The 23,775-nt window shown below is 40.4% G+C and overlaps 1 protein-coding gene across 2 annotated transcripts in view; it reads right to left on the bottom strand.

The window, feature by feature from the left end:
- Positions 1 to 452: 452 nt before the first annotated feature.
- Positions 453 to 23,775, bottom strand: part of ccdc186 (coiled-coil domain-containing protein 186) — a 28,457-nt gene continuing 5,134 nt past the window's right edge. The window contains exons 5-16 of one of the 2 annotated variants that reach the window (XM_056366274.1): positions 21,234 to 21,446; positions 20,842 to 20,961; positions 19,809 to 19,913; positions 19,036 to 19,134; positions 17,426 to 17,512; positions 17,195 to 17,337; positions 15,007 to 15,262; positions 14,649 to 14,838; positions 12,944 to 13,042; positions 12,443 to 12,671; positions 6,030 to 6,249; positions 453 to 3,799 (exon numbers count right to left, since the gene is read on the bottom strand). In XM_056366274.1, coding sequence (XP_056222249.1) covers positions 3,716 to 3,799; positions 6,030 to 6,249; positions 12,443 to 12,671; positions 12,944 to 13,042; positions 14,649 to 14,838; positions 15,007 to 15,262; positions 17,195 to 17,337; positions 17,426 to 17,512; positions 19,036 to 19,134; positions 19,809 to 19,913; positions 20,842 to 20,961; positions 21,234 to 21,446 — 1,845 coding nt within the window. In that variant the 3' untranslated portion in view covers positions 453 to 3,715. The remainder of the gene's footprint in view (positions 3,800 to 6,029; positions 6,250 to 12,442; positions 12,672 to 12,943; positions 13,043 to 14,648; positions 14,839 to 15,006; positions 15,263 to 17,194; positions 17,338 to 17,425; positions 17,513 to 19,035; positions 19,135 to 19,808; positions 19,914 to 20,841; positions 20,962 to 21,233; positions 21,447 to 23,775) is intronic. The other variant, XM_056366275.1, reaches the window with a different exon arrangement.

The raw sequence follows: 23,775 nt of genomic DNA, 5'->3' as shown, positions 1-23,775 counted from the left end.
ACAGTGCCCTCTATGAAGTAGGTTATTTACACAAGAATGATGCCTTCTGTAATGCTACAAATGATGGGTTGTGGAGGAAAGTTCTCCCTTGACTGATTGTTTTCTTTTGGATGTGGGGAGTATTCCCATCACACTGGCTTTCATATCATCGGAAAGGCTGCCAGGTTTGAGTGACAGTGGCGCAGTGATGTACATGACCTCCTGCACTGCTGACACAGCTGCTTTTTTAAGTGGGACCTAAAGCTGCATCTTACAAAGAGTCACTGAGTCACTGTGCGAGAGGTCAACTGGTCAAACAAAATAGACCTGTTAACTGAATTACACTTCATTCCACTGTAACTGAAAAACAGAAACAAGAGAAACAGATGTTAGTGTGAAGCTTGTCCTCTTGGGGGGGAAAAAAAACTATCAAAAAAACCCAAACAAAAACAACATAAGACAGGATGACTGTGGAACATTAAAGAGAAAGTTAAGACTCGTCTCCTTTTATTTCCTGGGAACACCATATATATACAAACATTACCCAGAATCAGTGTTTTTAAAAACATCTCATCATAATTTTACAGAATGACGTATCTACAAATGTATAATCACAGTTTGAATATTCCACAAAACAGAGCGAGAGGGGGGTGGGGGGTGTCATTGCACAGCAAGAAGAAAACAGAAATATGACAAACTTCTCACTTCATGTCACATTTCGACACACACACACACACACACACACACACACACATAATTGAACACCATTTCTTCATATCCATATAGTGAAGCATGAGGTTCTGTTCGTTTCATCCAAACGATGCTGCAGCATGGCTTCGTTTCAAGGCTGTGGAAACGTTTCAAATCTCGGATCAGCGTGATTCTAACAGGTGACCGCCGAATCAGACGAGGCGTATTAGCGTGCCTCAGAGAATTAGGAGGCGTTCATTAGGGAAATCCCATGCGGCTGTTTTGCATAGGTTGTATTTTACTTCTGCACCAGAAAGAAACAAAAGAAAAAAAAAAGAAAAACTGCTATGATTTTCACCTACTCAGCAGCAAGCAGCTTGTTGTACAGGAACATCCAGATGAATTTATTATGAAAGAATCAAATGGCTTGATTGACAAAGAGAACTAATTGTAATGCAATCTAATTGGACCAATGATGGATTTGTTTTGTTTTTTTTAAAGACATTAAAAGGTTACCAAGGTTCAATATCAAGGGGAATCAAGTTGTTATCTCAAGGTTTACCACCTGTACATTTAAATTGACGAATCAGTTTGGATTAGAGAAAAGTAGAAGTACATCAATCACTGAGCACCCACTGCAGCACCAGGGAGGATTTAAGGACTCTGTGACCTCTATCCTGGAAACTTGCATCTCTATTCATATAGTGGGGCCAGTCCAGTCCTCAGGGTGTACAGGAAAGGGATTGGCCTGTTAAAAGCCTGTTTCTGATTGGGGTAAAAAAAGAAAAGAAAAGAAAAGAAAAGAAAGATGAAGGCTCATCTTTAGTGAGAGCGTCTGCAATATAAGATCAAATGAAGACCAAGGAAACTTTAATATTGTTGAATGGTGCTTGGTGTATACCCTTCATCCTGTGTGTGTGTGTGTGTGTGTGTGTGTGTGTGTGTGTGTGTGTGTGTGTGTGTAGACTAGAACAGCTGTGAATGAGAGACAGAAGCATTATTGTGTATAGCTGAGAGGTACTAAGCTGCAGGACTGTGTCCGTGTGGCTGATAGACACCAGTTCTAAATGCAAATGGTGTTTCTTGCTTCTGCAAGGAACAAACTTCATGGACAATCTGGTAAAAGCCTATAAGCCCTGATAGCTAAAGCATGTACACAAGGTGTAAACACAAAAGCTTGAGAGGTTTAAAAGGCACACATGCAGCTCACGCACGCACACACACACACACACACACACACACACACACACACACACACACACACACACACACACACACACACACACACACACACACACACACACACACAGTTTGGAAACTTAAATATTCATGTTGCGCATACACAAGCATAAAAACATACAAACAGTATACTGGCGCACAACACATTCAGAACAAAAAAAAACAAACAAACAAGAAAAATCATAGAAAGGAACAGCATTGCACTTTGTCCCTGGTTATAATTCTGTAGGTTCCATAATCTTTCCTGAGCTACAGCTACAGATCTCCTGTGCTCCCTCTGATTCCTCTACATTTAGATTTACTTCAACAAACTCAGCGACACTACAAAGAAGAATAAAGAGGAGCACCTTAACATTTTAGTCCCCACCCACACCCCCCACCCTCACCAGATCATATCATGCACATGTTGCGAAGAAAAGTTTCTACCAGCCACATCTCTGTGGCCGCTGTTTGAAATGAGGAATGCTAATGATGCTAACAAACCACTTGGGAAGCTGAAACAAAAACATCTTAAGATGCTCGTGTCTGATTAAGAGAAGTTGTTGCCAGTTGGTACTAATGACGCCTGCAGATTACAGTGAGGCAAGGGACAAAACAAAAAAAAAATGTTCAGGGTATCCATTACTTTAAATTAAGAGCAAAGAGCAGACATTCTAAAATAAAGCTATCTGAGGTTATAATAAAAAACATAAGCTGATAACCAGACATATGGAATAAAAATTCAATTTTAAGCCAACAAAAATGAAAATAAATTAAAAAAAAAGAAAAAAAAGAAAAAAATCACATTCAAAACGGCCAAACTCAAGACCAGCTCTACATTTAAACCTTAGCATGATATTATATTTGTCATAGATTTTTTTTTTTTTTTCAAATTTTACACATCTGAAGGGGAGGATTCTTCCACACTGATGGCATAGTGCTGTTGGCTGCATGAAACATTGCGAGGACACAGTCTGCGTCCTTAGGTCTAGCACCGGTGTCACACAGATGAGTGTGTCTGCTGACGTGAGGCACCTTGCCTCACCAGCTTGGTCGGAAAGTGCTGCGCAGAGCAAAAAAAAAAAAAAAAAAAAATCATGAAAAATGGTGGCACACAAGGTCCCCCCCACCCACCCACCCACCCACCAGCCGGGGGTGATCTGTTTTCCACTTTCTGCTTCACATACAGAGAGCTGTGTACTATAGCTGAAGAAGCAGCCTCTGAGAAATACATTTGGCTTATTGGCAGACGGACATCAGGAGACAAGTAGAGAGCGCATGCTGGGCGATGATAATCTCATCTCAGTTCATTTTACTGTGTGATAGACAGAGCTGTGATTCACTGTGAGGAGGGAAAATGTACCAGGGGACTCCATTTTTTTTTTCCAGGATAAATTCATCCGTGTGTGATTTGCAACTATTTCCCAGCTAGATTCAGCTATACATTCATGATTATGGCATCTTCAGTCAATTAGTTTACAAGGCAGTCAAAAGCTTCAAGCTTGAAGAAACTGGCCCCGACGAATTTTATCTTGGCAAAAGGCTCAGGGGACACGGACGTTAGCCGAAAGGAAGATTTGTTGTGTTGAAGTAGGCAATGGAGGTGGAACACTGCAGACGGGATAGTGACAGTTCAAGTAAGTTCAGACATGTTCCACAAGATGGACAGAAACTGAGGTCCTTCAAAACGCAACCTGAGGTGCTACTGGCACGTACAACATTCAATTTACTCCTTCATATGTTGGGAGAACGAGAGAGTGTGTGTGTGTGTGTGTGTGTGTGTGTGTGTGTGTGTGTATGTGTCTCAAATTTTCTTGACGTGGCCGTATCACTTCCTCCTCACTCCGTCCTCGGGATCTCTCTGCTGTTTTATGAGCCTCTCGATCTCGGCCCCAAGTGTCTGCAGGTTCTCCTGTCGAAGAGAGTAAAAGACTTTTAGACTCAAATTCAACACGTGGCTGATTTTTTTGCGATTTATTTCTACAGGGAAATATTCTAGGAAGAGTACTGTATTATCTTTATGTTGTTACACTCTTTAACTTTACCGTTTGGATTCACTCTCTTCAGCATTGTTTTTAGCCACAGCTGCAGACGTTTTTTTTTTCGCTTTTTCAACGACAACACTGATAAACTCACTGCAGCCAGAACAAACTGGCAGAGGGACAAAATTTAGCAACTAGACGGTGAAAATCATGGAGCTGGTAATGAGCCAGATATTTCCTTCAGGAATGGATGATAATGCTGCTCTGTGTTGATAATCTTTAATACAGCTGGTTACATCGATCAAACTGACACAGCAGAATCCCGTGCAGTGACAAAAATCAAATCCAAAAATACCTATATAAAAACTAAGGACAATGTGGGACAAATGGAATATTGTAATCAATACAGACATACCACAGCTGAGGTTAGACCTTTAACAAGATAAATCTGAGAAATGTGCGTATTTCACTGAGTGGAAATAAGCTGCGCTTCATTTTCTGTGTACGCAGTGTTCCCTTTGGACAAATCACCTCTTGAGAAATGCACCTGCTGTAAACTGTGAGCTGAGAAGTGGAACAGATTCATTCATTTAATACCAACACATCTGAAAAAAAAAAAAAAAATGGCTGAGCTGAAATCCTAATTCAATTAAATTATCTCAAGACCCTCAGGTGCAGAAGTGAGACAAAGCTCACGCACATGTGCACACACAAACACACACACACACACACCCACGGGATGAATGTGGATAGGCACTGTGAATATAGGCTTGAATTCACTATTTCAGATCTAGTAAGGAGGACAAACATGTCTCCATTACAGTGGGGGCGCCGTTTCCTTACTTAGCGGCAGCATCAATAATTCAGGTTCCGATTTAGACCATGAATTCCAAATATGTCATCTCTCTAAAAACGGAGACAGTTGATCGACAACCTGACGAGTCTGTCAGATGAAACAAAAAAGTGATACGCAGACAATGTGATGCATGATGAGGCTGACTTTAAAAGTTTGGGAGATACAACCCGAATGTCAGACAACCTCACTCAGCAAAAAGGTACGAGTGTGGTCTGATATTCCCTGTATTCAGTCTTTCATCCCACCTACACTGTCATATTGTTGGTGTACTATTGCTCTACTGTTGCTGTTTATGTAAAACTGTTAAAATGACAATATTAATCTCACTTCCTGTTGTCAGACGCCTGGGCAAAAGCAGGTGAAAGTCAAACAGTGGATACCCCAGCATGGCAATCTGCGCCGAGCATGAAGATTTGCTTTCTAATCTGAATGGCTTTGAGAGAATGATAAGCGCTTCTGCATGAAGGTACAGTATGTTGGTCTTTGATTCGCTGAGCATCATTACCATGAAGGGCGTAAGAACTAAAAAGAAGCTCTTCATCAGTATTCTGCACCAACAGTTCACAGTCTGTACAAAAGTGCTACAGTAGAGGCACCCGGGGATCCTGCCGCCTCCTCCCGGGCTGCTGCAGGTGTGAGGACTTAGAAGGAAATGAGCTTTAAGTTTTCAGTATGAAAAAACCTAATTGCTAAGTGTCCTTGGCTAATGTGTGCATGATCTCAGGACACTAACATGTCATTAAATACCTAAGTTACAGTAAGATTTAGATGCATGCGTGAACATCTCCAACTGACTTGGATAATATTGTTATAAAGGCCACTGATGGGAGAAAAAGGGAGTTCCTGAACAAAATATGTGAAATTAAACTTAAATAAATTGAACCGCTAACACAGAAAAATGAGCTTGCTGTAATGACAGCCACATAAATTATGTATTAAGTACTGCCGTGCACAGTGTTCTTAATTTATGTGTATAATAACATATCAGACTGCGACCTTAGAAGAACACACACCGGCAGATTTGACTGAACATGTTTTTTTTTTTTGCGGTGATGGCTGCGCCCGCATACTTTGATCGTAGAGCCGCATCAGGCTGTGTGCCCCCCCCCCAAGGTGGTGCATGACACTGGCAACGGCAATTAATTATCCACTCAGGTCATCAAAGCTTTAACAATTATGCGCTCACTGCAAATTACGATGCGTTGCAGGGAACTGCACACATCATCAGTGTTACCGGTGCATGAGAGCCAGTTTTTCTGCATTTAATACTTAAGGGGAATGATGCCTTCAGGGGGAGAACTTACCTTCAGAGTAATGTTCTTCAGCAGTGTGTCCTCCAACACAGCCTGCAGCTTCCTGTTGATCTCCAGCGACAGATCCAGGGTCAGCCCGCTGTCCGCCGGGTGGGAGGTGTAAAGCGAAGCCATAATGCCTCCCCGCCGGCTCAGGTGGGCCTTGTTAATGTCGGACGCCTCTGACGAGAGGGCCCCCGTCTCCTCCCTTAGCACGTAGCTCTGGATAATTCTGCGGGGAGGAAGGGGGAAGAGAACGAGTCAAACCGCGTTCTTCAAAAAGGAGGGGGGGAAATGGAGTGAGAAAGAGGAATTTACAGGTGGGAGCATGGAGAGCTCCCACAGAGCAATAAAAGTGTTCCCAGCAGCAAAAGCAGCGGACGTTACTGGAATAGTAATTCCAGTGGGATGGCTTATTGAACTCATACATCCAGTCATAGCTAGAAAGATTATTACTGTGCCAGTCAGAGAGGGAAATGAAAACAGTGGCATTAGAATGGGCTGCCAGGATTCAGTTGGGTCATTCCATTCCAACTAACCCCTGAATTCAGAAACTTTTCCCAGTTCATGTCATGGATTTTCTTGGCGAAATCCACAGAAAAACATCTATTAAATTCATGGGACCTTGCAAAATCCTATAGCTCCACTCCAAATCCTTTTTTTAAGTTATGAATTTTTGAAAGCTTGGCCACACATCTAGAGGTTATTTGGTCCTGCAGAAAAGAATGAGTGCCACTGATGTTGCCAATTATAGCTTTGAAGCTTTTGACCACATCAACCATGAATATTAACGCATTAAAAAAAAGTTTCAAGGACATAAAAATAAAGTCAAATAACTTCTAGATGTGATAGAACTATATGAATGCGACAAAGAATCAAAAAATCCCCATGACTTTAATAGAAGTTTGTTTTCACATTAATGTTTTAAGGAAAATTCATGACATGAACTGGGAGGTCCAAGGTGAATGACCCAATTAATGTCTGTATGTGTGCGATAGCGAGATAAATATTCATGTTTATAACACATTTCCATTTCAATAACAGTACGGCGTCGAGGTTAAGCTATGTTTGCGTCAGAGAAAGGGAGAGAAGATTATTCAATAGCTTAATCGTTCTAAACTTCTTGTTGTCCAATTTCCCCCAGCACAGCCCAGAGAATGCTGACGAGAGGAAAACGGAGAGATGTCATTGTGATTCAAATCCATTACCTCCTCCTACATCATTATATTTTCCATAATATGCAAGAGAAAGGAAAACAATACAAAGTACTATTAAATGCAAAAGGAGATGGTTAGGGACATTAGTGTTCGAAACTCATTCATAAACATTTCTTCTGCCTCAATCAAAGAGAAAAAAAAAAACATGTAGAGGGTCGGACTTAGAAAGGTTTTTTTTTGCAAATGCATCTGTATTCTTTATCTTCTCTTAAAGACTTGGAGCGTGTGGGCAGGTGAAGAGGGTTGTGATCTGCCATACAGAGAAGGTCAACAGTGTCTCAGGATGGGTGAGTAATCAATATTTTAACCCTGCTCTCCGCCCAGCCATATACACCTAACGCACTAACCTCAAACAGCAACAACAGTCAGCCCCCAATTGGCACTGTTCAGTTGAGATTCAGGGTGTTGTCTGACGCTGAGTAACTGTAGGATGAGCTCTGAGCACAGGGACGTTCCTGACCTTTAAGTGAGATTCTACAACACGCTTTCCATGCAGTACAAAAAAAAAAAAAAACCTGTATTTCTAAAGAGAGGTAGACGACTTGTAAAGCTAAAAGATTCTTATTAAAGGATTCTCAAGAAGACTGGAGTGTAGATTCATTGGAGGCGAGTACCTAAATTTGCAAATTCTGATACGTAAACTATTACTGCTACTGCTATGGATCATTATCTAGCTATCAATAATGAAAAACCGGACTTAAAACCAGACCATGAATACCACAAATGAAAATGAATGGAAACATAGTTTGCGTGCTACAGCCTTAAGCATGTCCCCTTTTCTGTGCTGTGATGGCAGTGATGACTCTCCATAGAGCTGCTCTGTGCACATATACGACATTTTGAGCTTCAGCAAGTCAATACATTTATGGATTCAATCTAGAAAAAGGACGCTGACTTCAAGTGGTCTCTTTAAATGCTAAGCGCAAAGATTTTTATGTGGGACAGTCATTCATTGGGGACAAAGTGACTGTAAAAGAGGCTGTTGTTTAAATATTCCTGTTTATTCAAATGAGCATGTTGTGAAAAACATCTCGGAAGAGTTGAAAACATGCCAGTGACTTCTGTTAAAGACATTTCAGAACATATCATATTTTGGCCAATGCGAAGATCAATAGATAAATTATGTTGCGGTTGCTACTGAGCTTGGGACACATGGGTCTCAAACCTCTTTAAAAAAGGCAAAAGTTATTATGATAATTTTACCTGGAATGAAGAATTTGACGACCTCTCTGAAGAAGGGAGGATTTAATCAGAAATTATTTCTGACATGCATTTTAATCACTTACACTGGTACTCAGAATTGGCTTTTACATGCACTCTGTATGAGGGGGGAAAAAAGAAGTGTACTCTTTTCTGTCTTTCACAGAAGCCAAAACAATGTCTATGCACTACATGAACCTAAAACTATAGGGTGCAATGAATGTATTCTAAAGTAACAACGCAAATAAGTCTATGGTGCAAAAAAAAAAATTGAAGCTATGTAAGCACTACAGAGAAGCAGCCATCATAAATCATCCCCATCCACACACACACACACACACACACACACACACACACACACACACACACACACAAACACCTGGGCTTGCACAGACATAAAATGAGACTTACCTCTGACTAGACTTGCAAGGGTCCATATTTGGACCCCAGTTCCATCACGACAGTGTTTAGTAAAAACAAAAAAGTGACAGAAATTAAAGATGTGGCCACATGGTGTGCTGAATGGCATGCACAGGCCGGCGGAGGGGCAGGGAAGTAAGCAAGACTGACTGACTTCGATTTTGAATTTGTGAGTAATATGTCCTTTCTTTCCGGCTGACGGAGTGCGAGCAGTGAGGGCAGCAAGTCAAGCATGCATGAAGTGATGGTGGCAATCGTGGGTACAACACAGCCGTCAATACAAAGCCTAGTTCTTAAACCTTGTGCCAGACAGAAAGAGAAGATGCAGAGAAAAAGGAAGATGTGCCTGTAGCGTGAAAACCTTTCAGTTATTAAAGTCATGTTTTCTCTTCATTGTATTCAGAACTACACAGGCCAAAACCATGAAAAGGCAACTATCCATTTCATATTGGAGGCATTTTCTCGCAACGCGTACAACTGTACATGCTCCATGAATGTAGATACCTACGATCAGATCTGAGTAAATCTAAATATATCCTCTGTACTATTTACAAAACATCACAGGCACTGGCTTTACATACCAACTAAAACCAAAAGAAAAAAGGAACAACACTGAGAGGCAGTGGGGCAAAAAGCCCACATGACCTTAAAAGGATCCATTATAATATATTTTAACACATTCAGCAGGTGTGGACCCTCCGTAGCCTGCGACAGATTTTATATCGCTTTGATTTGCAGTTACCATTGATTACAACCTTAACAGAGTGAAAAGGATGCTCTCCACTCCTGCACAGAAGCACTCCTCCCGCTTTGTTCTCATCTGCTTTTGCATCAGCATCATTTTAATTCAAGTCACATGAATGGACCATTTAGACTTAATAGTCATAATAACCAGGTGTGAGGGGTTGAAGGACAGACATCATTGCCCTTGAAGGATGATGCTGCAATTTCTGCATTTTTTAGCTCATTTACTACAGATCACATATACTGTATGAACGCTGCAGCCAATGACCCATCTCTGAATTTGTGATAGCACATGAAAATGTCACTCTGAAAACACGATTTAAGATATAAAAAAGGCGATATGATGTTCACTGTGATGGATAACTGGCAAATGTAGTGAATTTTCACAGACTAAAGTGAATGGAAATGAACAGCCGCATGAAAGGTGATAAAACAAAAACAAACTAAAGCTAATTATGTAGCAATAAAATTGCGATCTGGGAGGAGCTGCTGGCACTGGAAATATTTTTCCCCATTGCAAATATACATTAAAAATGTTTTCTTTTATCCTAAATGTCACTCAACACAGAAATAAGACTCTCCTGAATAATGTGACAACCCTATAGGCTTATAATGTGTCTAGAAACCATGCTGTCTCCATTAGTTTGGCATGGCAGACAGCTCTGTATCCTGCGATACCCTTGAGTCTCAGCTGCCGTTGCAATGGAGAATGCAAAGTCAGAGGCGCTGATGAGAACTGCAGCGAATTCGAAAACAGTTTGATATTTTGTTCCGAACAAAACACGGTGTTGAAGTTAATTCATCTAAAATTGACCTAGGATCAATTCAATTAAGCAGCAGTTTTAAGCTCTGAGGCTTGATGTTTCTTACAAAAAAAAACACCTTGGGAATCAAAGCAAGTTTCTCAACTCACGGTTTTATGTACACAAGCTTGTCCCTTCAATTATTTATAAGACATTTTCTAACACAATTGTTCATCTGTTGTTGTATTAATTCAACTGGGAGAGTTCCAGAACCAGCAGTGCACATAACAGCTCCTCCCAATTTTCAATTCTATATACTTATACTACACAATATCTTAAAATAGAGTGTATACATGAATACTAAGTGGATACAATCGTGAGTGGTCAATGAGCTAAAAGATGCAAAACACTGTGAGTGGTGTGAATGTGCGAACATAAATCAAAAATTAGCCTATTGAACTTCCTCCGCTAACTGTCCTTTGTCAGAGACCCACTAAGCTTCTTCTTCCATTTCTCTGCCTCTTTATTCATCACCTGCTTCAGGCTTACAGTTATCTCGACAGTGTTCACCAGGCTGTCCTGGAGGGATAGGGACACAAAGGAAGAAAGGACGAATTCACATCTCACATCCACATTCTAGTGTAACACCCCCCCGCTTAGCTGAGATTTTACAGAGCTAAATTTAGCCTGGCAACCGTGGGATTCGTCCTCAATTTTAACTCTTGAATTTAGGTTGAGGCTAATGGATTCAATCCAAGTGTACAGCTGGGAAACAAATGAGAAGAAGGAAAAAGAGATGATCCAAGTAGAATCAACTCAGATGGTTGGATATCTCTGTGCACTGTTAATATCCGCTGGCAAACAAGAGCCGATGTGGTGTGAAAACTTTAATGAGCTGAATGAAGCGGTCTTTACTGATCAATGAACAAGATTTCATTCATTTTACTCATGTGAGAGAAATTTCTCCACCTCTTAAGTCCCTTTGGCTCTTTGAGATTATGTTATGTTGAAAACTCATATTCACATCCCCATTTTATCCTGACATAGGTCCGGATTTCACTTCCAAGGCCTGAACTACACATGGAGCGATGCTGTGATTAAGATAACGCAAAACGTCCTTCACACTGTCTCTTTAGTTTAGGTGATGACCATGAATATGGATGGATCATCATTAAGGATCCATATGGAGGCGTTGCCCCTCCCCCCAGTGACTCGACTATGAATAGCTCTGCGTGAAGTTTGTCACGAATCAGAAGTGCAACGCTTGCATGTGTTGGAGTATAAAGATGAGAGAGAGAGAGAGAGAGAGAAAGAGCGAGAGAAGGAGGTAGGGGGCCATAAAACTGGGTGTTTAAGCATATACTGTCTGTCAAGGTCAGCTGACGTCCCGTGTACAACAAGGACTGAGGTATAGTGTGCCTCAGGGTGTGCTGAAATATAAAGAAATATTACACTATATCTGCGATAAACAGCTCTCGCAGGGGCAAAAGGCTGTTTAACATGTGCAGCTAAGAAAATACACACTTTAGCATTAAGTTGTCATGCGTTTTTTTTCCCCCCCTTTAACACTTTCACACGACTGCAAGAAACTGCGCTCTCTCCTATGCTACACTGTGACTGCTGATGACTCATGAGCTGTTTCCGTTTGACTTTAAAAGCTAGCTCACACAAATTGTGGCAGCACAAGAACCCACGGGATGTTTGAGGGTACCTGTATATGAGGCATTTAGTACTTGAACTTCGTAAGCGTGATGAATGAGTGGTGGTGGTGGTGCAGCATCCCGAGTCTGCCTCAGAGGATTCTCTCATTAGTGAATAGCTTTTTATATTTTCCTGACTCCTCTTTTATTCCTTAGTGACTGCTGGTTGTGGCTTGTTCTCGCGTATGTATCACACAGGTGCTGGGATTCTTACTGCCCAACTGTTGCTTTAAAACTGCTGGAGGGTTAGGATCAGGAAACACTGCGTCAGATGTGTCAGGTTTGTGAGGCACTCTTTTACTGAAACTGCTCCTGTATATTGCCTCAATAAAAACAATTATAAAACAGGCTCCCGCCATCTCTCTTTCTCTGCTCCCTGTACTTTGGCCCATGCCACTCACTTGGTCTTTTTGCGGATCTCTTCCACCAGTTGCTTGATGTGATCCTCCATGAACTCAATTTTTTCCTGCTTGCGAGCCAGAGCCTTTTGCAGACGGACAATGCGCTCCACCAGCACAGCCTTGTCGACCTCTGGGAAGCTGTCCACGACCACCACTGAAGGACCTGACTGACTCTCGGGCGACCGCTCTTCGACACCACTGCTCCCACCGTGACGTGCATTCAAGGAGCCTGGGAAATGAAGGGGACAGGGACAGAGATTAACTTACAAAACTGTTTATTTTTGGTCATGTAACAACTAGCTGTGAACTATGTGTGAATTTTCCATAAACAAAAGAAGAAATATTCTTTATGTTGCCTGTTCCCTTCGTCATGAATTAGGTAAATAAACACTACCTTGTTTAGAGATTTAAATGTCTCCCATCAGAGCAAGAAAACTAAAATACTATATACACCAACTACACCCTTTTATGATATCACTACTGTATGTGTCAAATACTAACCAAATCCAGGAGTAGTACCTGAGGAACTAGAGCGACTGCCCATGCTGCTGGCATCCCGGTCGCAGCCTCCATTCTCAACCTGCTCCAGTCTCTTACGGGCTGTAGAAGAAGAAAAAGTAAAGACCTATCAACTGGCACAGAAATACACTAATACCAATAAGACTATGTGATAGATACAATTAGAAATTGGAATTGCTAAGCACTGAATATCACAAAATTATTTATTAAGTTGTTCACAAAAAAAGTAGTTTTCTTAAGTACTGTCTCCTTATAGGAAGTTTTTTTTAAGACATACCAAAGAAATGACTTCAAATTGCTTACACCATACAGTCAAAATCCCCAAATACTTCGTTTAATTGTATGAAATAGAGACAAGCAAGTAAATCTTTTCATTTGAGAGAGTGAAATGAGGAAATATCTTTAACTGATAAATGACTTGGAAAAATAGACTGATTATTGAAGTGTCAGAGGATTCATTTTCTGTTGAGTAACTTACTAATTTGTCAACATTTCAACACCAGCCTTGATTGAGAAAAAATAACACACAAAAATGACTGGGATTATGACTTTGAAAAAGTTCTATAGTCAAGCAAAAATTAACTGAGCATGAATTTTTTAAAACAAACTATTAAAGGCAGAGGCCCACAAAAAGACACAGTGAAAGTCAAAGCTAAGCATCACTGCTCAACTGCTCAACTCAGTGAGTTTCCCTCTGCGAAGGTGTCTACCTGAATAAATGCGATGTGCAGGTTGCTTTTGAAGAAGAGTGTTTGCTCAGCAAACCTTCCATGCATAAACAAAAGGCCTGAAAATGACTTTACTCGTCATAAAGTGTAAGTACAACACTGATGAATGATCACAAGCTCTCTTCTGCATACAGGATAATAGCACTGAACTTCATGCCTTGCGGTTACTGCATGTGTCCACAGAACAAAGCAGGGGAAGGTGGTTCACTCTACTTAGTATAATCCAAGCATGAGGGGAACATTGGCACCTATCTGAACACACCCATCTTCTTTGTTTCTTATCACCCTGCACTTTCCCCTTTAAATCTGCAAGTGTAGCCTGACATTAAATCCTGAGTACAGTCAATCACTCAACCAATCCATTCTATATTAAAAGATAATTATCACAGTAAAGTGAAAGTAGATGATGGGAACATAACTAACAACATAAATCTTATGTTATTATGTTTCATTTCAAGACCAATATTTGTGAACTTTATATAAAGCAGCATTACTTTGATGATGACGTGCTGACCCTGGATAAGGGCTTTGATGTCTCCAAATAGCACACATTTTAACTTTGCATCTATTTGTAAAGTATTTCTCAGTTATTGTACCCATGGATGATTGCATCGTACATGTGTCCTCAATTTACAATGAATTTCTACCTGTATTGTTGTTAAATGCTGGTGCTAAATGGTGGAACAAGCGAGATTGGCCTGAGGGCATTGGCTTCAAATAATTGGATGTGACATCACACTGTAATAGTTTTAGACTGAAATGGTTTTTCCCTCGACCTGTGATGTTATATTGGATTAAATCCCCAAGATATTTCAGTGCACATAGAAAATAATTAGTTGTTTAATGAAAGATATCTTTAATAGAGGCTAGAGGCGTTGCTACCTTCCATAGCCACCTCTTGCCTCGGCTACATGGTTCTGAGCCATGATGGAGCAGAGGTATCTGATGGTTTTCCTGACCTTGCGTAAGTTGTTTCGTCAGGTCCTTGATGTTGGCGGCTTGTTTCCTTTTCTGAGTCACCAGCTCATCTCGTAGCTCTTCAACTCTGGTTTTCAGCTGGACCACGTCTGTCTGCAGTGCTGTCCGCTCCTCCTGCAAGCCCTGCACCTCCTGCTGCCTCAGCACCTCTTCCTGTTTCAGGTGCCGTGACTGCGCGATTAATGGAGATGAGAAAGAAAATGAGATTAATAATGAAATAACAGCCATGACAGAGTGCTAAGATATTGTGACAATGGCTGCTTGTTCAAAAAAAAAAAAAAAAAAAAAAAAAAAAAAAAAAACAAACATAAAAAACAAAATTCGCAATCATTCCCCGACCTTGTCATCCAGAAGCCGGTTGGTCTCCTCCAGCTTTGCCTGGAGCTCCGTAAAGCTGCTGGTGAGCTGATCCAGCTGAGACTGTAATGCGTTGCTCTCTGACTGGAGCTGGGCGTTCTTGCTGCTCAGCTTCTCAGTGAAGCCCAGTAACTCAGCCTCACGCTCCCTGCTGCCTTGAACATCACGCTGGAGGTCAGCCATCTGGTTGGTCTGACCGTCCACTTCCTCACGCAGAGATGTGATCTCCTGTTGGTCACTGTGTGTGTGTGTGTGTGTGTGTGTGTGTGTGTGTGTGTGTGTGAAGAAAAAAAAGATTAATATGTTAATAAAGACAGCAACTCACAGTTGTTCACTTATGAACTTATTTGTGTGTGAAATGCATACAGTTATATATGAGAATTGTAGGACAAACAGAAAATCTTAAGGAATGTGTCACATCATATGACACAAAGATCCAACATGAAAATGAATCATTTATAAAAAACTAAGTTACGAACTATTGATTTCAAGGACAGAGATTCTTGAAACATGAGAACATCTTCACTATCCCTTCGATCACAATCATTGACAAATTCAAATAAGCCAGCTCTTTTGCATCTGCATTCAGAAGGACCACTGCAGTTACAGGAAAACTAAAATGAGCAATAACAGTTTGATTCTGATTCACAGAAAAACTACCACACATAATGCGTTAGGATGAAGGTCACAATCTTTACTGGTAGTGAAGTTGTCTATGGACCAAAGAAAGGGTGGCACAATTTTTTTTTCCTTCTTGCCAACAACTTAAAATGTTGCTGCGAGTGAATGGGAAAACTTTCTGCTGCACAAAATGACAGCCAGAAAAAAAATAGAGAAGCTTTTGCCTAAATCAATTTGGGTTGGTGCCACCTACTTATGGCACTCTGGCAGACACAGAAAGCAGCATTTCAAAAAGTGGGAAAAGTTTCTCTGTCAAGTCATCTGCACATGGCCAGCAGAGCTGCAAACCCACAGAGGGACCTGAATCCCTTTCTGCCCTGTGTGCTATATCTATCCCTGGCCTATCTTTAAACGCTCTGATAAGGTACTTGGAAAAAAAATTATAAAAAAGGGCCAAGAACTATATTACAACCTTGCACAGTTCTATTAAAAACAGTTATGTCTGAATGGTGATGCACAGGTCAAGAACTGAAACTGGCCTGAAAGTTAACCTACACCATGCATGGATGGATTTGTATAAGCATCTGACACATCTTAAACTGTTAGAAGGAATTATCTTGTCAAGACTAAGCCAAGTCACTAAATCATATTCCCACATCATATTCCCTGCTTAAGTGATGGTAATGGCTTTATTTATAGTTTCTCAGTTAAGTCTAAATCCCATTATGTATCACTATCTTGCAGTTCAGTCACAGGATCCAAGTGTGCGCGTCTTCAAACACATGCGTACGTCTTTGCTGATCTGAGCAGCTACCTGACATTTGAAAGGAATACCTCCGATTCCTTTTGTCTTTCCCAAAATGGACTGGGTCAACTGGGACTTTCCATCATATTTCAGTTAAAGTTATTAGTATTTTTCTTTTGCATGAAGTCCTCCGTTATCCGCACAACACCAAGCAGCAACAATAAAAAAAGTCTTAGCAAGTGTTATAGCTTGTTAGCGGGACTAGCTTGCCTGCCATATTTCTGTATTGGCACTGTCTAGAGCGAGTCCTGGAGCGCGCTCAACATTTCTGGACTATGATTTCATAGCTGTGGAAACCATGAGATGCTGAAATTTATAACTGGAGGATAATAAATGATAAAAATGTTAAACAAATGTCTCAAGGGCATCTGGTTATCGCATTATAGTTTCTGAGTTTTATTCATAGTTCATCCCGATGAATGCTTACATTTACAGCAACATGTGTCACTTATTGCTGCAGAAAATATGGCACAAAAATCAGTGTCAGAAAGTTTGTTGTACATTTAAAACCATCTCATCTCAGAACCACGAAATGATGATGGGATTGTGATGACACCTTATAAAACATTACATGGCCTCTGTTGATATGTGTATGCTACTGTGCAAATATAGATTTTGCACATGCAGTACTGTCCTATGGGGTGTTATTGATTTTACCTATCACTGTGTGTTTTACTTTAAAGCACTTTTCCTATATGATCAGTGCGAGGGTGTGTGTGTGTGTGTGTGTGTGTGCATGTGTACCATTGATGCTGCTCCTGGAGTGCCGTGATCTCGTCCAGCTTTTCTCTCTGCCGACCGATCTCAGCCTTCTGCCGGTTGATGATCTCCCTGTACTTGCTCAGCTCGTCCTCCCAGCGTGGACGCTCGTCCTCTAAACACTTCAACTACATAACAACAGCCACTTATTGATCTGATGACCCGCTGATATCATGCGCACACACACATGTTCAAGCACTTATCCGTACGACAAACCTTGGTGCGTAGGGTATTGAGCTCATCCATGCCCTCTTTGTAACTCCTCTTCAGGTCTTCCAGCTCCTTGGCCTTCACTCGGTGTACCTGCCGTACGCATTGAGGTCTACATTAGATATTTACCCGTTACTATGCATTTTACTTTGGGCCTGCTCATAGAGGCTGTATCTCTCTCTAAACCTCTGAATCCTAATTGTACAAGGAGACGTAATACTAAAAAGGTTTGCTCTCTGCCAGTTCAAAGTGTGATAACAAAGATTTAATACACATTGGCGATTCAGTTCAGTTTCCCACATCAACTTAATCCACAGTCACACTTAATGGAACATATTTCTTCTTAATGAAAAATCTTACAGTAGCATCATTTCACTGCAGATGCATTTCCTGGCAATCCAAGTGTTGCATTCATTAAAGTTATTTTGCTTATGCACTCATTAAGCGTGTGAAAGCAAATCTTAATAATGTTTCGTCTCATGTTTTTAAACAGAACCATTAATGGCACTAGAGCTCGTCAACCTTTCCTAGAAGCTATTAGTAGCCTGTGGTATCCAAGACAACATGTGAGTAAAAGGACATGCAGACAAATTTTACCATGTATGTCCTCAAATCGTCCCTTCCTATCGTATTTTAATGTTAGCTCTAATGGAAACTCAATGTTTCATTTGCATTATTTATGACTATGCTGCATCATCACTTGAGCATAACACACAAAAGGCATGGACCAATTTAACCATTAGCAGGGTAGCAACATGTGCCAAAATTGAGGGTCTTTATGATACAACCTGTCCTAAAAACAATCTGCACAGCGTATCAGGGATGTGGCAGCGACATTAAGTATGTCACCATTGGGAAAGCTTCAACTTTTCAGCTAAAATAAATTAATCAAAATTCAAATTTAAAGACAGTTAATTACTTTTACCTGGTATTTGTAAAATCTAATTCAGATATCAAAATATTTGAATGGCTTGTAAAACACCCTGGAGAAACAAAGCAGACATGCCACGTGGAACCATGGCAAAAAAAAAAAAAAAAAAAAAATGGGTGATGTCTTCTGGGTTGTTGTTAAAATGCAAAGCTTCATATTGATTATTTCTAGGTCGCTTATTTTTAAAGTGAGATTCCCCTCAGAATGGGGCAGAGAGAAAAACAGGCCACTGTGTTTGGAGAGAGTCCATGTCTGTGCCTGTGTGAATGCGCGTCTGCCTGCAGAGTCTATGTGCCAGTTCGTTACTCATCACTAGTTAAGGTAATTACACCTCTCAAACTGATGAAAACAGCTGAATATAAACATTTTTACTAGAAGAGCTGGCATTAAGGCCATCAATAAAAGGCTGAATAATGGCCTGGCAGAGCAGAATGTATATGCAATTTTTGAATTAAGAGCAAACCTGTATTACTGTTGATTTTCTATTTCTGGTGGATTGTCACTTAGAAACAAAATTAACAGAGAAGTATCTCTGCAGACACACAGTGAGCATATAAACTACTCATGTTTATGGTATCGCTGCTTCTATATGTGGATATGATGAAGGGGGGGGGGGGCCTTAAGCTCTCATGACAACGTGTACACATGTATGAGAAAATGTTTGTATGTGCACCGTGGTTGTCACCTCCAATTGGTCGGTTTGTTCCTGCTTGTGTTTCTCCAGCTCTCCTTTGGTCTCTCTCAGTTTAGCATCCAGCTCATTGGATTTGAGCTCCTCTGATTCCTGGAGGAGATGGGGGGGGGTTATAAGATTACAAAAAGGGTGATGGGGAGAATGCAATGGCTGAAACAACAGCAGAGCACAGGCTGATATAGAGAAGACTAGCTTGGAAGAAAGAGAGATTTCTTGGGGATAAGACAGTTGAAAGGAAGCAACTGATAATAACAATGACACAATGAGAAAAATATATATTGGCAAAGATTTGTTATATGTCTTTTTTTCTTGGGAGTGTCATGTTACTTAATTTTGATGTCTTGTTCAGTTATATACTAAAAATGTTGTTTGTATATGAGTGATGAAAGAACAGTAGCTCACACTTAACTCCACCACAGAGAGAAAACCTAGGCAGCTCTTTACTACCATCATAAGGTGCAAATGGAAACTGCCATTCTCCTGAAGCAGAATCAACCGTGTTCTAACTTTAGCTTTAGCACACTGGATAGCATCTTCAGATTTCAGATTTGATTAATTCATTTCTCTGACCAAATGATTGGGAGTAGGCTAAGTGTTTGCAGCCATTAATAAACATTTTAATTGGCACACAAATGCATCCATACTGCCATCCCTTCCACAGACACAAACCCAGACATGTGCCAGAACATGAATCCAGACAGATATTCTGTTTGCATCCTTGGTCACGAGCAAACGAATACTTCTATGTTACAAATATCACAGACCTGGTATGTTCGGATCATGTCCTGGCAGTTCTTGCGGATCTGTTCGGTCTCTTCTTTGGCCTGGGCCAGTTTGGATGTGGTTTCTCTCAGTTTGTCTTTAGTTTCCTGCACACAGAGAAACACAAGCATGCTTTTGTAAATAAAAAAACTGAAAGAAAGGGCATTTCACTTCAAAACAAAGCTCATACTGTCTTCTTTTACTTACAGATGCATATACACATGTAAAGACCGAGTGATTTATACACACATCAACCACATGAACGACCACAAGGACAAACTCAGCTCCAGTGGCTTTGAGCGACTACTGTTTTTTTTTTTCTTCTTTTTTCATCTGTTTATAGATGTGCATTTGCTTGGGGGAAGTTGAAAATAAAACCATTATTTTGTAATAGAGATTTTCAAAAAATAGCTGCGGTGTTAATGATGATTTCCTTGCAGGATCATTACTGTACCATTTTCACCCCATTTCATTTCACCCGACCCCCCGCCCCCACCTAATCGAAAGACTCATCTAATCATGTTTTTTTTTTTTTTTTTTATGGAGTGGCTGCAGATGAAATGACTGAAGGGGATGTTATTTGTGTCCTGGAAATATAACAGGCACACATGTTTGATAAACAACACAGGTGGTAAATGAAGAAAATCGACATTAACCATAAAATTAAGTATGTTGTTACAAATTGATATGTTGTATGTATACACTGTAAACTGGAGCTGCAACGACAACGTATTTGCCATGTCATTGTGTAAATCAGTTGTCGGCATTCGGTGTATCATTTGATTAAAATTTGAATACTGCATGTTCAGGTTCAATTGAATCCAAAGTGAATACAGAGCTCCCTTCACTGTGCTTTTGATAAGGTTAAAACCAAAAATGAGAAAAAGGTCAAAAGTTTTTAAAGATTTTTTCCACCATATTTATCCACAAAATATCTCTATACATTTGTACATTTGGGTTGTTAGATTGATACATGTTGCTTTGACTACAGTTCTGATGCCAGGGCTGGAGACATAATTAACACAGTAACATTACCTTGTGTGCATCCGCCTCACTCTTTAGTTTGTTCTGGGCCCATTTGACCTTGATAAGATGCGAGTTGATCTCCTCCTTCAACTTTTCCACCTCTCGGGTCAACCTGCTAACCTCGCCCTCCTGAGAAGACAGAGAGATTGGTGAAGCAGGAAATAATACAGGACAGGAAATTGATTTTTGGCTGAGATACTTAAACAATAACTTGTCTCAATGTTATTCCCCCGCTAATTCCGTAATATTTATACAACACATCCGTGCCCCAAGTGGGACATCCAACCAGCACGAAAAATTACGGCAAAATCTGTATACACCACACAATGTTCATTACATCTTTGAGAAACTGATATGAAGACAATTATAAACAAAGTACAAACGTATGTTTACGTTTCTACCTTAGCATCATACAGCTGCTGCAGCCGGCCTTTCTCCTGAGCCAGCTGGTTTCCTCGGAGCGCCTGGCGGTCTACCTCCTTGGTGGCCTCCCTCAGCCTCTTCTCCAAACCCTCCTTGTCCCGTCTGAGGTCGAGGGCCTCTTTCTCCCCCCGCACATACTTCATCACCATGGCCTCCTTCTCTTGCCGTGCCTCGTCACACTTCTTGTTTGCCTGAGATGGTTGGTTATATGATGAGACGGGTTTATAACATATCCTACACTTCAGTCACTGAGCTGCTTATACTGCTGGACCCCCAAAAAAAGAGGATCAGAAGAAAGTGATATTTCCCAAAGGAATCCTTAAAAGGAAATGGCTGGAGAGGAGATGTATAGTCTAGTCTACTTAGCCTGCTTACAACTTCAATCTGGACTGGCACTAGTGAAGTGATGAAACATGGACAGCTGGATGGAAGTTAAAACTGCTGACTCAATCTATTGTCAGTTCAGCGATCTTAACAAACAGCGCTGACATGCTTTCACTTTGCAGCAATATTACAAATCCCATTGCCATATTTCACGGTCAGTGCAATAATATAGTCAGTTATTTAATAAATTTAGTACAACTGCAGCAATACACCCAGACTCTCTCAATTCCATATTTTCCATTTGTATACTAACTACTGCTGCAACAATTACTTTTATTATTGAATAATCTGCAGGCTATTTTCTTGATCAATTAATTCATTGTTATATCAACAAAATGTCAGAAAACAGTGAAAAAAACTCTTTTTCCTCAAGCCTAAGGTGACATGTTTCTCAAATTGCTCTTTTTATCCAACTAGATCTACAAATTAAATGATATTCAAGCAGCACCTAATATTTGAGAAGCTGGAAACAGCCATGATGATTAATAGATTATCAGAATGTCTCTTTTTTTAATTGATCAACTAATCATTTAATTGAATAACTGGTTCAACTGTCAACAAGTTTTAAACAACACATACCAAATGCCAATTCATCTATACCTGAAGCTATACCTGATCACCCTGGTACACCTGCTGTACAGAAACTTCACTCTAAATTTGATAGTTCTTTCATTGCTTTCCCCACCAGTCTCACACCTGTGTGTTCATTCCTCATCCCAACGAGAAGCTCATGCGCCATTTCTCCGTTGGTCAGATAGCAGTTTAATGTTCCTGTGCCCAACCTGCCCAGAAGTTCACTCTCACAAGTTAGTGTTTGAAAGCACAGGAGGGAAAACTGTTAACAGATGCTTTGTGTGCTTTTGTGTGTTTAAGAATATAGATATAGCACATTTTGTGCATCAGGCATGCCATTGTGTATTTTAAATAAATGACAATAAGTTGAAAAAAAAGGACAGAATGTATCAATGAGCAAAGGTTTCAAACCTCTGGGGCAGCTGATGAGACCTGGGTCACCATCTTTAATACAAGAGAGAACTGATACATGTGACAGTGTAGAAAGGGACGATTGAGTTCAAGATCCACCTCACGCAGTTCACTGAACGGTGAAATTAAAAATTGTGAAGTGTGACAAAACTGTCAAGTGGAAAGAACTCTACCAGGTGTCTGAACTATTGGATGAAAAATGTGCTTTCCTGCAGTATTCGCTTATCAAGTGATTAAATCTGCAATAACACGAGTTTGGTGTGCCAAGACCTTGACCATTCAGGTGCTAACTTTATGCAAACGTATTCAAAGATTTGGGATACAGTGTGTGGCAAAAACAATGTATTTTTGACCCGCTGTGAGTACCAGTTATTTTAGCCATTTCAGCTTTAGCAATAATTTTTAATCCTAACATGAATACAACATTTCTTTTTCTATGAGGTGGTACAAGTTACTCGCTGGTAGTGGCACATTGATGCATAGGTATATAGTAGTTTAAAGATAGAGATACTACAGATGCTGTGGACAGAGATACTCAGCCGGCAGTTTGTCAGATATTGATTCAGCAAATTGGGCCAATTAATAAAAACATTAAGCACAACACAGCACACAAAAAAATGACATATTCTTGTCTCCAACTCTAGTATTGAAAATCTACTTTCTTGTACACGCACAGTATGTGCACATGTATTGATGTTTGTATGCATTGTGGATGATGAAGCTGCATTGTGGTTTGAAGTGTCTTTATTAACTGTCTGAGTTTGCTGCTGCTCATTTCTCTCTGACAAGCTGTTGGCTCAGTCAGACATCTGCGACCACAGGAGCTGTAGCCCGAGCTCATAACTGCATAAATACATCAATACAATAACATTAACCGTGAGAAACCCATTCCATCTTATGTCATGGGCATATCCCTAAACTGCTCAGGGAATCTTTTTCTTCTTTACTTCAGCTTCGGCAAAATGTCCCCCGTCTTTTTTTTCAACTAGTCTGGACAGGGTTAATGGCAGACTGCACTGCTACAATTTCTATTTATTGAATCAGATTACTGTAAGGAAGTGTAATTTTCTACCATAGGCCATAAAGCTAGAAAAAACTGCCTTTGGGATGAGTATTTTGATCGTTTTTTAAGTAATAACATTGTGAGTTAGA

Source organism: Seriola aureovittata, chromosome 21 (genome assembly GCF_021018895.1).
Source record: "Seriola aureovittata isolate HTS-2021-v1 ecotype China chromosome 21, ASM2101889v1, whole genome shotgun sequence".
Taxonomy (NCBI): Eukaryota; Metazoa; Chordata; class Actinopteri; order Carangiformes; family Carangidae; genus Seriola; species Seriola aureovittata.
Note: the sequence above shows the minus strand (reverse complement) of the source record. Positions and strands in the feature narration are given on the sequence as shown.